This window comes from Schistocerca piceifrons, chromosome 3 (assembly GCF_021461385.2).
Source record: "Schistocerca piceifrons isolate TAMUIC-IGC-003096 chromosome 3, iqSchPice1.1, whole genome shotgun sequence".
Lineage (NCBI taxonomy): Eukaryota > Metazoa > Arthropoda > Insecta > Orthoptera > Acrididae > Schistocerca > Schistocerca piceifrons.
The window spans coordinates 409,143,721-409,157,609 of NC_060140.1; the positions used below are offsets into that span (position 1 = coordinate 409,143,721).

At 42.1% G+C, this 13,889-nt stretch overlaps 1 protein-coding gene across 1 annotated transcript in view; it reads right to left on the minus strand.

The window, feature by feature from the left end:
• Positions 1 to 2,404: 2,404 nt before the first annotated feature.
• The window catches only part of LOC124788697 (5-hydroxytryptamine receptor-like), a 179,145-nt gene continuing 167,660 nt past the window's right edge, over positions 2,405 to 13,889 (minus strand). Inside the window, exon 6 of the mRNA XM_047255978.1 lies at positions 2,405 to 2,734. Within this exon, the coding sequence (XP_047111934.1) occupies positions 2,405 to 2,734 (330 nt within the window). The remainder of the gene's footprint in view (positions 2,735 to 13,889) is intronic.

Sequence of the window (13,889 nt, forward strand, 5' to 3'; positions counted from 1 at the left end):
ATTTCCCCAGAGGTGCAGTGTGTGTACAGTGTAGAAGGGGGCCTCTATACGACACGGCGCAGATTGTCGGCGCGGGCCTCGCTCCCCATCTGTCGCAGACGTAGAACGGGCACGCTGAAGAAAAGCATAACTCTGAGTTAGCTGTAGCATACGACTGACGTATTAAAACTGTTTTAAAAAATGTGTTACAAATAATCTACAACAGAATTTCTTTTCGATAGTTCCTCTTTCTAAAAATTGCAAAACTTTTCAAAAATACGAATTTAGAACTGGAAGTAGACACACGTCCATCTACGCCACGTATGCAGGATAATTCAGCAGCACCTACCGATGGGTTTTGTGCAACGCGCAATTCCTTCATATTTTTTCGCTCGCTATGCGCACGCTATTAGTCCTCCAGAAAAACTGAACAGGACATTTTTGTAGAAACATAAATATAGCTAAATTTTGTACTAGGATTCATTTAGGTTGGAGGCCAAAATTTTCGATTTCTCCAAGAAAAACGTGACTGAAGGTCACTTTTGTACATTTTTCTTGAATAATTCGAAAATTACTGCTTCTTATGAAAACGTATCACAATACAAAATTTAACTACCTTAAATTTACTACCTCCTGTTCATAACTGCTGTAGAACTAACTGTTTGCATGTAGCAAGTGAGAGAGTACAAAAATCTTACCTGTGGTATTTGAAGGTGTTATGGGTTGCATAAAATCAATGGGCAGGGGCAGCTGAAAATAACAATATTTTGTGGGTGACTTTGACAGAATTCTTCAGTGACCTCTACCTTGATTTGCAGTTCACCAACTGTTATCACCCTCCAGTGCCTGAGCGCTCTATTTGTTTGTCTTCATTCCATGTTTAGAGTTTGGGATGGAAGCATGGCTCAGCAAAGGGTTGTTTCTTTGATGCAAACAGGCTTCACTGAGTCTTGCAAAGACAGTAAACTAACTGAAGGAGAACTAGAGGCTTCAGTTCTGAAAGGGAACACTACGGGTCCCACAATGGTGCGATGACCTCGTAACCTCCAATATTGCAGGGCAGTGCTAGCTAATGCAGAGGCTGAAGTTCTGGTTTGTCGGAAGGCCAAAATGCCATAGCCGATAATACTAGACAGTTCAGCTTGTAATACCCCTAGACGAACTGTAACAGTACACGACTTCTCCCAAATAAGTTAGTGAGCTAGTTTGACCACTGCGGTCACACATTGGCATAACTGTAACAAATTTATGCATGTTCTGCGTTGTTATTTCTTTAACTTAAACGTAATGACCACCTCAGCTGCTGTTATGAAATGTCTTAGTTTCCAGTACCGGTTACGTTGTTCACTGAACATCTTCATGTTAACAGACGTATCGGACCTTGGCGGTTGCTTAAGTACACTGTAGCAAAGTGCCCGAACAGGGTTCTGGACGACGATCGTGAAGCTAAGATATTGCTTAACAGCAGCTGAGGTGGTGCTTTACGTATACCTTAAATTAACTGTAACCAAACTGCACTCAGGCATCGTAGCTCGTTTTGCGTTTATCGGCGATAAAACCTCCCTAGAGCTTGTGGGGGCACCCATTACCTTTCGGATCTTGCAGGTCATTTCGCATGAGCTGACGAAAATATACTGCAGCCAGCAGTCACATAGCCCCACATTACATTTAGCGTAATTCGCGATGAAAATCTTTCTCGTGGACCCATACGTGAGGCTGTTTGGTACGCGCAAGACGAAGAAATGAAAACTAAACTGCCTGTCGTAACTGAGGCAGATAAATTAGGCGCCACAGGACAGGAAATTAGATCGTACTGTGAAGTTCCCATCGCCGTTTATGCGATTTTTTGTCAAGGCTACGCAGTACTAGATTTGTAACATGTATACTTGTATTGTTCCCTGATGTGTGATTTCTGTCTCTGAGATGCGCCACAGTATAACAGAAACAGTTGGCCAGAGATTTTATGGGCTTAGTCGCCATGCCGCCTTTAGAATGAGCTTCGAGGATTTCGAACCGTTCTCGACGCTCGTTGACTTCTCAAAGAAAGTACGATGTTTTTGCACCAGAATCAAGTCTGTAGCAAATAGCACCGGTCGAGGGTAACGTTCGAACTGCCACCAATCACGTGCCACGTTTGTGGTGGCAAGTCTTACACGACTTGGGGAACTTTCTAGCTCGACGGCGTGCCACCCTACACGGAAATCTGGCCAGCTACGTCACCGATCCCGAAGGACTCGCCGTGCCTGAAGGAGGGTCATCCTTGACTCGATGATGTGCACAGGTACTTTGAGAATGTGGAGAGGATCCACGTCACCTTGCAAGCATCGGGCGCACCGTAGCAGCTACCGTGCGCCTCGAGAGGCAGGCGGTCAGCAAGTGCTCATTGTTGGGCAATGCGGAGCAGTCGCGCCAGCGCGAGCCCAGCTCACTGCAGGTAGCGAACGCCCAGCTGTCGGTTGCGCCGGCGCAGGTCCGTGGCCCGCCGGCCGCACAGCAGCCGCTTGAAGGCGTGCCGGAACTCGGGGCTGAACACGGTGTAGATGACGGGGTTCAGCGTCGAGTTGAAGTAGCCCAGCCAGAGGGTGACGGCCATGAGGTGCGGCGAGACGACGCAGGCTGCGCACAGCGGCAGCACCAGCGCCACCGTGAAGAAGGGCGCCCAGCAGGCCACGAAGGCGCCCGTGATGATGGCCAGCGTCTTGGCCGCCTTGCGCTCGCGCTTCGAGTCAGCCGAGTCCTTGGGCTTGCGCCGCACAACGGAAGTGACGCCCGCCACCGCCAGCGGAGCCTGGTACGCTGCGGAAAACACCCAGGGGAGCGCTCTCATCGAGAGGGAAGCAGGCGGCTATCACAGCGTACTGACAACGGGAGGACGCGACGGATTTACTTCAAACTCTGTACACCTTTAGTAGGCCATTACAAAATGGTACAATTGGCTCTGAGCACTATGGGACTTAACTTCTGAGGTCATCAGTCCCCTAGAACTTAGAACTACTTAAACCTAACTAACCTAAGGACATCACACACATCCATGCCCGAGGCAGACTTCGAACCTGCGACCGCAGCGGTCGCGCAATTCCAGACTGAAGCGCCTAGAACCGCTCGGTCACACCGGCCGGCAGTAGGCCATTAAAACAACATAATGTGCAAGCAGTAGCCGCGCGGGATTAGCCGAGCGGTCTAGGGCGCTGCAGTCATGGACTGTGCGGCTGGTCCTGGCGGAGGTTGGAGTCCTCCCTCGGGCATGGGTGTGTGTGTGTTTGTCCTTAGGATAATTTAGTTTAAGTAGTGTGTAAGCTTAGGGACTGATGACCTTAGCAGTGAAGTCCCATAAGATTTCACACACATTTGATTTTACAAGCAGTAAGATGCACTACTCTAGCATTCCGAGAAAACCTCAAGAGAAGTTTAACCCGTCTGAATAGGTAGCTGATGTACCTTTGCGTAGGTAGCACATATTAGAGTTCGTAATGGTCAAGTGATGCCGGCACGGTAGCTCAGCGTGTTCGGTCAGAGGGTTAGCAGCCCTCTGTAATAAAAAAAAAAAAACTTAGTTAATCGATCAGCAACGAACTTAAACGGATGTGTTACGACGTCTGCCCCGAGCAGATGCATCGAAAGAAAAAAAAAAAGTGGTTAAGGTTAACGTGTCATAAGGCGAGTGTGTATGAGGCGACGGTTCGACTCCCGCTCAAACCTTCATTTTTGTAGTACAAGTGCAAATTCTGTGATATTAAAAGAGTTTGCACCTATACCATTCTTTCTTGCTACGTTAGCAAGGTCTCACCGCTACGCAGGTTATCTGCCAAATGGGGTCTACCTTAGTGTCTGCAGCTTGAAGGTCCGATGTGCAAAGTAGTCCGAATACCTTGCCACACTGCTTCATTTTCAGGAAAACTCTATGCGTGTCTTCATTTACTTGTCGATGGTTGTAAATCTGCTTGTTCTAATAATTAAATTTAATTAAAAACAGTAAGTCGTCAAATAACATTAAATGCACTAAAATTTCATGCAAATGCACGAGGTCTTTTTAATAATTTTATTACCTCTCAAATTATATATAAATTTAATATTATGACCAGTGATGAACAAAGTCGAACCATCGCCTCATACACGTTCGTCTTACGAAACGAAACTCAAACGCTAACCACTTTGTTTTTTTTTGTTTGCTTCCTTACATTTTGTTCGATATTCTTCGTTACGTCTGGTCTGACGGACGTCACATGATACCTGTTTAAGCTGAAAGTTGATTTTAGTTACAGATGGACCAGCCCTCCGACTGAACACGCTGAGCTACCGTGCTGGCACCACTTGACCACCATGAACTCTTAACATCCAGCACCGATGCACAGATACATCCGTTACATAAGAGAAGCGTAAAACTTCTCTTACGATTTTCTCGGAATTGCCACATTAGTCCACTCTACTACTTGCACACTAGGTTGTTTTAATGGCCTACTGAAGCTGTACAAAGACTGAAGTAAATCGAGGATCCCGACGTCGTGGCCTCCCCTTGTGAGTGCGACAAAAACAGTCTCGCTTTACACCATAAAAACACAACTCATCCAGTTCTATACTATCAAAAGTACCTGATTTACTACTAACCTAGTTTACCAATAATGATTAACACAGTTAGTTAGTTACTTCCATGTTCCAGAAATCATTCAAGCGGTTCTTTTATCGAAATGATGTGGAACGAGCCAGTTTACAGGATATGTATACATGATTAGTGTTCCCAGTAATGTACACGTTATTATTTTTAGACCAACTTATGCAGCTATGCTATGTTTATTTGCATGGCCATCTTCCGCAGCAACTGCTAAAATTATTAATGATTTCTTCATCTTAAGCTTTCTGCAATTCGTCCCATTCAGTACGAAGGGCGTGGTGGTACGCTCCTTCAACCGCTAGCCAGCAACTGAGGGCGTATCAGCACGCTCCCCCTACCCCTTCTCAATGACTGAGAGCGTGTCCGAGTGCTCGCCGTCCCTGAGGGCGATTTTTATCTGCGTTGCGGGCTTGCATGGTAGGACTTCGTTTCACTCATCATCGAAAATACGTAGTCCAGTTGAAATGTACAAATTTCTGAGTTAAAAATTACCGTTGAGGCACTTATGTTCTTCAGAAGCTGAAATTAGGATTTTGTTTAACAAAAATATCACTCCATATTTCAGATATTGTAATTTAATTGAGTCACAATCAAATCTAAGTAAACATATATCCTACACCTGGAAAACCTCACACATAAAATATTGAAGTGTCGTATCGTTGTGATAATAAAGTTTTGTTACCAGTTTATGCTCGTGTCTCACACCTACCGTGCTGTCATAACTAACAGTGGATTATTGTATAGGATTTCATCTTACTCATATTTACGCCCACTGTTAAGCTTTCTGCTTCTTTAACCTACCCCCACATCGCTAGTCTTAAGGCTTTAAGCCTTTTATGTTATAGTTGCCAGAAGTACCTGTTGTCTTACTACACGCGGACAGCTTGTCGGTGTTACCCAACAATTCTAAGACTCGACTGTTATTTCAGTTAACAAAGTACTAGCTGAAGAACATGGAAAAATCTCTCTTGATCATATAATTGACATATCGTTGAATGGGGCGATAAAGATTACATGCACCGAGCGATTATTTCCAGTGCTACGACTGTCTCTCTAGCTCTAGACCTTTTTCTCAGTCATTGAGAAGGGATAGAGGAAATGCGCCTATACGCCCACCATCACTGGGTAGGGATTGGAGGAGCTTGCCTGCGCTCTCCTCGTACTGTATGAGTTAATTAAAGAGACTTTATACCAGACGTATTACGCTTTTATTTATAAACCATCTTCTGTGGCTATTCTGCCAATTGGAAACTGCATTTGGTTTATAAAGTTCGTGTACAATCTGCTTACAGTGTATCTGCCACTTGTTTACATATTCTCGAAACCACTGCATTATTTCTCTTTGTTAGCCGAGGATGATGTAGAAGAACTTCATTTCACATATACACTTAGCAGTTTTTGACTATCTCCACTTTTTATTGCGCTGAATTTGCTTTATTTACACTTCACCTCGCTTTTGGATATCGAACTAAAGTCATGTGTGTTATGACGCAGTTACACGTAAATAAACGAACAGACATAAAAACTGTAGCATTCTACTGTGTGAAAACACAAGTAACTACAATTCCATTTTTCCAAAGGCGAGGTAAAGTGTAAATAACGCAAATGCAGCGCAAGAAAAAGTGGGGAAAGGCAAAAACTTCCTAGTGTATATGTGAAACGGAGTCTTTCGCTATCAGCCTCGGCTAACAAAGATGGAAGAAGCACTGGTTTGGAGAATACGTAAACAAGATGCAGATACACCGTAAGTACATTGCACACCATCTTTCTAAACAAAATGCCGTTTTTAATCTAAAACACCCAAAAATGTGCAGATATACCTATCGAGTTTTCAGAATAACCACAGAAGACATTTTATAAATAAAAGTGAAACAATCTGGCGTAAAATTCTCCTAAATTACATTGCAGTAAGCTTGAGACGCAGATACCAACAATAACTTATCACTGTTTTTAAAATAGCTACCAGTTTCCAATAAAAATTCATTACTGGAATCGAAGAAGTTGTCCAGGAAAAATGATTTTAAACTAGATTTAAAACTGGCAGACATTTTATGTTCCTGCGTATTGAACTCTGTCTGAGCCACTGACAGCCTTAACAACGGGTAATAAAAGTTATTTTTCCGCTTGTGTTGTACGGTAGTACATCACTGTACTTCTTATATTCGGCTGGATTTCGGCGTGCACGGGTAGCCAAATGGTAAGGCGACCGCTCGCGATAAGGGAAATCCGGGTTCGTGTCCCGATCCGGCAAAAACGTTCATTGTCTTCATTTCATTCTACAGCTAACGGTTGTCCTTGTTCGCAATTGGGAATTAATTTAATGCAAAACAGAAGTGGTATTTGTACATATACATTTAGAACTATATTAGGTGATATTTTTATACAGAAAATCAAGAAATAGATGTTGTCAGAATATGTAAACAAGCCAAGTAATCGCCAAATATGGGAAGGGGAAAGAGAAACATACACACCAAGAGAATGAATAAGAAGTAAACATTGCTCGAAATCAAAGAAACTTCGCTGAAAGAGGCCACAATGTTGTAAACTAATACAGGATGAGTCAACTTAACTAATAAGAACAAATATTTTTCAAATCGTTGAAACTAAATTTTAGAAAAGTATGGTGCCCAAATCGGAGACACAGCAGTGTGATCAATGTTCGTGATTACATGTACTAAGATAATGAATAAGTGATTTTCTTAGGTGGATCGGTGTACGTTCTTATGGGTGTTTTGCAAATGGGACACAATGACATGACGGCTACAAAAAAATTTAAAAAAATGTGGTGATACTTCTGGTAAAGCACTGGCTAAAAATTGTTACCTGATGTCTTCATGACAAAGGGAACAACGACAGCGATATTTTTTTCTCAATGCCCTTTCGACTATAGAGAATCTATACGTTGAACAGACCTGCATAGTTTAGGCGAAAGTAAAGTTGCATTCTCAGCGCATTTCACTAGATAGTAGTGTCTCCTATCGTGAGCATTTTTCCAAGGGTGAGGTGAAGTGTAAATAACGCAAATGCAGCGCAAGAAAAAGTGGGGAAAGGCCAAAACTTCCGAGTGTACTGTTCAGTCTCTCAAATTAGCTCGAAGAGTGATTTCCAGCTTAGACCTAGGGTTACATCTGGGGGGACAGTCAGCATGAGAAGCTGTCCACTGAATTGGCGCGCACTAAGGCGGCATTATTTGAACATTCAGCAAACGTCGTGGGATACAAAAAGTCCATCGTAGTCGGCTGCAGTCAACAACGTCAGCTGGCGACCGACACCTACAAATTACAGCTCGCAGATACCCGAGGAGAACGCAATGTAACTGTGCATTACCTGTTGGAGACAAACGGGAGGTTGTGTGGAACCAGACAATACGAGACCGTCACCGCACGATAGTGCATACGTCCTCTAGGAGTCCGTTAGGAGCAGCAACATAGTGCGCAAAGAATGTGGGAAAGCTAATCTGAAATGGTTTTTGGATCAATGGCGTGGTTGCTCATCGCCATCGAGTACAAGATTTACCTGACACCGGATGATCGTCATAGAAGAAGTGTGGAGTCGATCATGGAGCAATAAACATCTCAAGCATGCAGTCCCGTGTGTTCCGCAGAGAGTAAGCTGTGACATGGTAAGTGCCAATGACGTAGATGGATGTCATCACTATCAAGGGTATTCTGACGGCTATGTACTATCCGTACAGGATCCAGCCCTTGAGTCAAAATTTAGGCCAATATTGCAGTATCATGCCGTATCCATCTCTTGAACACTTTCCTTCAGGAGGCAGGAATCAGCCGGATGAAATGTCCTGCCGTATTTGCTCAAATGAATACGGCTGAGTGTTCCTGGAAACTGATGAATCTTGGAGCGTATCGTCAAGGAACCACATTCACAAACTGAATGAGTTCATATGGACAACTGTTGAACGGTGGGGGAGGGTTTAGCATCGTCTCAACCGCAGTGTGGAGAGAATAACTAGAAGAAGCCAAACATGTTACAATGCAATAGGTGGAGCAACACTATACTGAAGATCGCACAACAAAAAATTTTGGTTTCATTTATGTGGAGTATCGAAGACACTAATCTATTTTGATAATTGTTTTATTTTTATTTCACAGTAAAGTAGCTTATATACTTTTAAGGATTGTTAACTTCATGCTGTCCTTATTAAGATCGTACACGTTCGCAGATATTTAGAAAGTACAAGATTTTTTAAGAAGTTATTATTTAAGTTTTCACCGAAAACGCACTTTTCAGTGACTCTTATTTTTAAGTTGCGGGGAAGTGCAACAACCGGAGCGTGTAAGTAGCATGTCTCCTACAATATCAGAAACAACAGAGACATGGTGTGTGTATGCGTGTGTGTGTATGACTATGTGTGTCAAGCACGTGTGCATGAACGAGCGCTCATATCTTTGAGACTTGAAATTTGAAACATGTCTTACAGGTAAAATGTAACACCAGCGTTCTGGGAAATTTGGATGGGCAGAACTTGCAGCATTTTGGCCCCAGCAGAGGGATAATATCATTTTTGTGGATGGTGGCTGACCAATGTACAGAGAGATGCTTTTTGTTACGGATCAGCCGTTTATTTTTTTCTTGAGAATGGTAATAACAGTTTATTTCTCATAACCATCACTGTTACTGTACAGGATGGCCAATTTTGGGTAGAATCAAGTAATGATGGACACATGTCCACCTAGCAAGATTTGCGAATGTCAAAACGACCCATATTGTTGCGAGAAAACATTTTCTTGCTGTCTGTGACGAGTCAGTCTCTACACTCTTACTGCAGTACATTTTTTTGCTGTTTTTCAGATGCAATATACTGACTCTTATAAGTTTGAACTAACCAAAATTCGTTCAACTTTGTTTGGAACTATCCGGATTGAATTATTATATTATTGTGAACTATGATACGTCCACAGTTACTGTAAAGAGCATATTAATGTGTACAGATTTCTGGTATATGGTAACATCTTTCTTGTGTCAAGAATTATCGGTACAAAGTGTAAAGGAAATTGTCGCAATCGAGGGGTACACACGGCATCAAAACGCCATTGGTAAACAGTGTTGGTGGCTGTGGCTAAGAGCGCAAGAGTTCCAAAAGCTCTACTGGAGAACGACAGAACATATTACCATGGAGTGTAAAGCATGTAGAGCAGTTCACAAGTGATCTGCTACCGAGGAAGATTTCCAAGTAAACAAATAATCATTTCCAGTCAGGGTGTTCAGTTTTGATATCAGATTATTGTCAAGCGCATAGGTAATGGTTGGTTCAAATGGCTCTGAGCACTATGGGACTTAACTTCTGTGGTCATCAGTCCCCTAGAAATTAGAACTACTTAAACCTAACTAACCTAAGGACATCACACACATCCATGCCCGAGGCAGGATTCGAACCTGCGACCGTAGCAGTCCCGCGGTTCCGGACTGCACGCCTAGAACCACTAGACCACCGTGGCCGGCCGCATAGGTAATCTGCATCTGTCTTCATAGTAGGTACACATAAGAAAATCATGTACCATGTACGTTCAACAGCGAGTTAAATTTTATTAGTGTCGTGATAATTAGATGTGCACTTCACGGTCGACAATGACCACTGTAAAAGAACCAAGTAAGTAACTTTATGTCTCAAAATTAATTGCGGACTCTCTTAATTTCAATGATAACCGCGCTACAGCAAAGATCCAGAATGAAACTTACTTCATTTTATTCTTACTGTTATTGCTTTATTTCAGTTTCACAGTTTGTGTCATGGTCGTGAATGAAAACGGTTATCCAGGAAGACTAAAATTTGTTTTTCTCTCATTTCAGTCTATGATCACCATTTTTTCCCCTCGGACTGTGGATTTCGGGGAGTGGTGATTATCTTCACATCTGATTGAAAATATCCTAATATAATTCATAATTATATTAGGATATATTTTAAACAGATCTGAAGATACAAAATTGTTAAGGCTTTCGTGGCCACTTGTTGACAAACTGCCTATTGGCTTCTGTCTCGGGTTCTTCGGCCGACGTTCATCTAATGATTTTTCTGACGTTTCGCCAGCCACTCGTGCTGGCGAAACGTCAGAAAAATCATTAGATGAACGTCGGCCGAAGAACCCGAGACAGAAGCCAATAGGCAGTTTGTCAGATCTGAAGATGGTCACCACTGGCTGAAATCGACAGTGTAAGGAAAATACTTTCTGTGATCAGAGAATGGAATAAAAGAACCGAATACTTACTTCAGTTCACTGAAATGAAAATACCTGAGCTACGTTCAACAATAAGTATACGATTGCTAATTACTATTTACAAAATGGTTCAAATGGCTCTGAGCACTATGGGACTTAACAGCTGTGGTCATCAGTCCCCTAGAACTTAGAACTACTTAAACCTAACTAACCTACGGACATCACACACATCCATGCCCGAGGCAGGATTCGAACCTGCGACCGTAGCAGTCGCACGGTTCCGGACTGCGCGCCTAGAACCGCGAGACCACCGCGGCCGGCTGGATTGGATTTACAATCCAACAACTAAATTACTGCTATGATTGCTAAACAGAGTGAACATTATGCCAGATTTCTGTGAATATCAGAATATGCTCTCAAGTGTTACTGTACCGAAGTGCATTGCCATGTGGCTCACATGAATTGTGCTGTGACTATTGTATACAAGTGAATTGTCATACTATTTACGTGAACTGTGCTTTGGCTACTGCGTACTGAATATGGACGTCAAATATTATTACTTCTAAATCAATAGGATTCAATCACATCAATCAGTGACGGTACCTCTATCTTTTGTACGGTCTACTTCAAATACGTTCTCAAATTGTCACATATGCGATTATCACATGAAAGATAATCTTTCTGTTTTCATATACATACATAGGCAGATCAGCATACCACACTCAGAAAATAATTATGTTACTTGTGCTCAGCAAAGTTAAACTTAAAATGAGTTACTTCGCAAAGTTGATTAATACAGAAAACGATGTGGTTGTCAATATATATCTAACTGTAATGGACGCTACTAGCTAGTACCGTACGTACGTAACTGTAATGATACACTAAACATTGTTGCTATTATTGCTAATTTTTTCACATGATACTTCTTTTGCTTCTTGCGTATTTTGTGTCCAAGTATTGGTGTACACTACCTGTGCTTACTACAACGTCATCGAGACACAGTACATGTGAATTGCAGTATCGCTAAGGTAATAGTGCAGAGTGATGGTTGTAAGTGTAGAAGACGATCAAGTTACATGTATAATTAATGCGTCCGGTACCCCACGCGCTTAGATTAAATTTCCGCTTCGTCCTTATAATTATTAGTGGATATATTGTTTATTTATCCAAATAGTGACTTTAAATTATACTTCCACCATGTATGGCACGTATATTACGAGCGCCTTGCCAGCCTTTGACTGACTATTAAACTCACTGAGAAAAACCTCAAGCAAAACAGTGGCCCTTGAAACAAGAAAAAAAAGATCGATAATCACACACCGGTGCTCCAACACATGAAACTTAAACGTTACAAACTTCTGCACTAATCTGAATTTGTTTTACTTTGATAATGGATCTCCTCTGTCATCCAAACCAACAGACATTTCTACTCTGATTACGTTAGAGTACAGTTTATTCATCTCAACGTCTTCATTCCAACTCTCCACTCTGTCCTGTACACTTAACAGTGGAAGTGCTTTCGCCCTCTTAATGTTGATACCTCTGCTTTTAAATTCTTCTCACGTTCTTTTGACTTCTTTCTGCGCTATATCTGTTCCTCCGGTGACTATTCTATTTTCAAATTAACAATTTTCCTGCAACTAATCGCTTCGGCTTCCCGGTATCTTCTATCGATTTCTTTCGTAGGAGACTTATATTTCTTTTTACGATAAATATTTTCGTACTTCATCAATTCATCATTCACAGTCAGCACACCGGACAAAATATTAGTCGCGCCCTGTAGCGGACTGTCAAGCAAGCATCACTGCTGACGTATAATGTAAGCCACAGCAGCGAAGTGTGAATGTGCTAGTTGTTGTTGTGGTCTTCAGTCCTGAGACTGGTTTGATGCAGCTCTCCATGCTACTCTATCCTGTGCAAGCTTCTTCATCTCCCAGCACCTACTGCAACCTACATCCTTCTGAATCTTCTTAGTGTATTGATCTCTTGGTCTCCCTCTACGATTTTTACCCTCCACACTGCCCTCCAATGCTAAATTTGTGATCCCTTGATGCCTCAAAACATGTCCTACCAACCGATCCCTTCTTCTAGTCAAGTTGTGCCACAAACTTCTCTTCTCCCCAATCCTATTCAATACCTCCTCATTAGTTACGTGATCTACCCACCTTATCTTCAACATTCTTCTGTAGCACCACATTTCGAAAGCTTCTATTCTCTTCTTGTCCAAACTGGTTATCGTCCATGTTTCACTTCCATACAAATACTTTCAGAAACGACTTCCTGACATTTAAATATATACTCGATGTTAACAAATTTCTCTTCTTCAGAAACGATTTCCTTGCCATTGCCAGTCTACATTTTATATCCTCTCTACTTCGACCATCATCAGTTATTTTACTTTCTAAATAGCAAAACTCCTTTACTACTTTACGTGTCTCATTTCCTAATCTAATCCCCTCAGCATCACCCGATTTAATTTGACTACATTCCATTATCCTCGTTTTGCTTTTGTTGATGTTCATCTTATATCCTCCTTTCAAGACACTGTCCATTCCGTTCAACTGCTCTTCCAAGTCCTTTGCTGTCTCTGACAGAATTACAATGTCATCGACGAACCTCAAAGTTTTTACTTCTTCTCCATGAATTTTAATACCTACTCCGAAGTTTTCTTTTGTTTCCTTTACTGCTTGCTCAATATACAGATTGAATAACATTGGGGATAGGCTACAACCCTGTCTCACTCCTTTCCCAACCACTGCTTCCCTTTCATGCCCCTCGACTCTTATAACTGCCATCTGGTTTCTGTACAAATTGTAAACAGCCTTTCGCTCCCTGAATTTTACCCCTGCCACCTTCAGAATTTGAAAGAGAGTATTCCAGTTAACGTTGTCAAAAGCTTTCTCTAAGTCTACAAATGCTAGAAACGTAGGTTTGCCTTTTCTTAATCTTTCTTCTAAGATAAGTCGTAAGGTTAGTATTGCCTCACGTGTTCCAACATTTCTACGGAATCCAAACTGATCTTCCCCGAGGTCCGCTTCTACCAGTTTTTCCATTCGTCTGTAAAGAATTCGCGTTAGTATTTTGCAGCTGTGACTTATTAAACTGATAGTTCGGTAATTTTCACATCT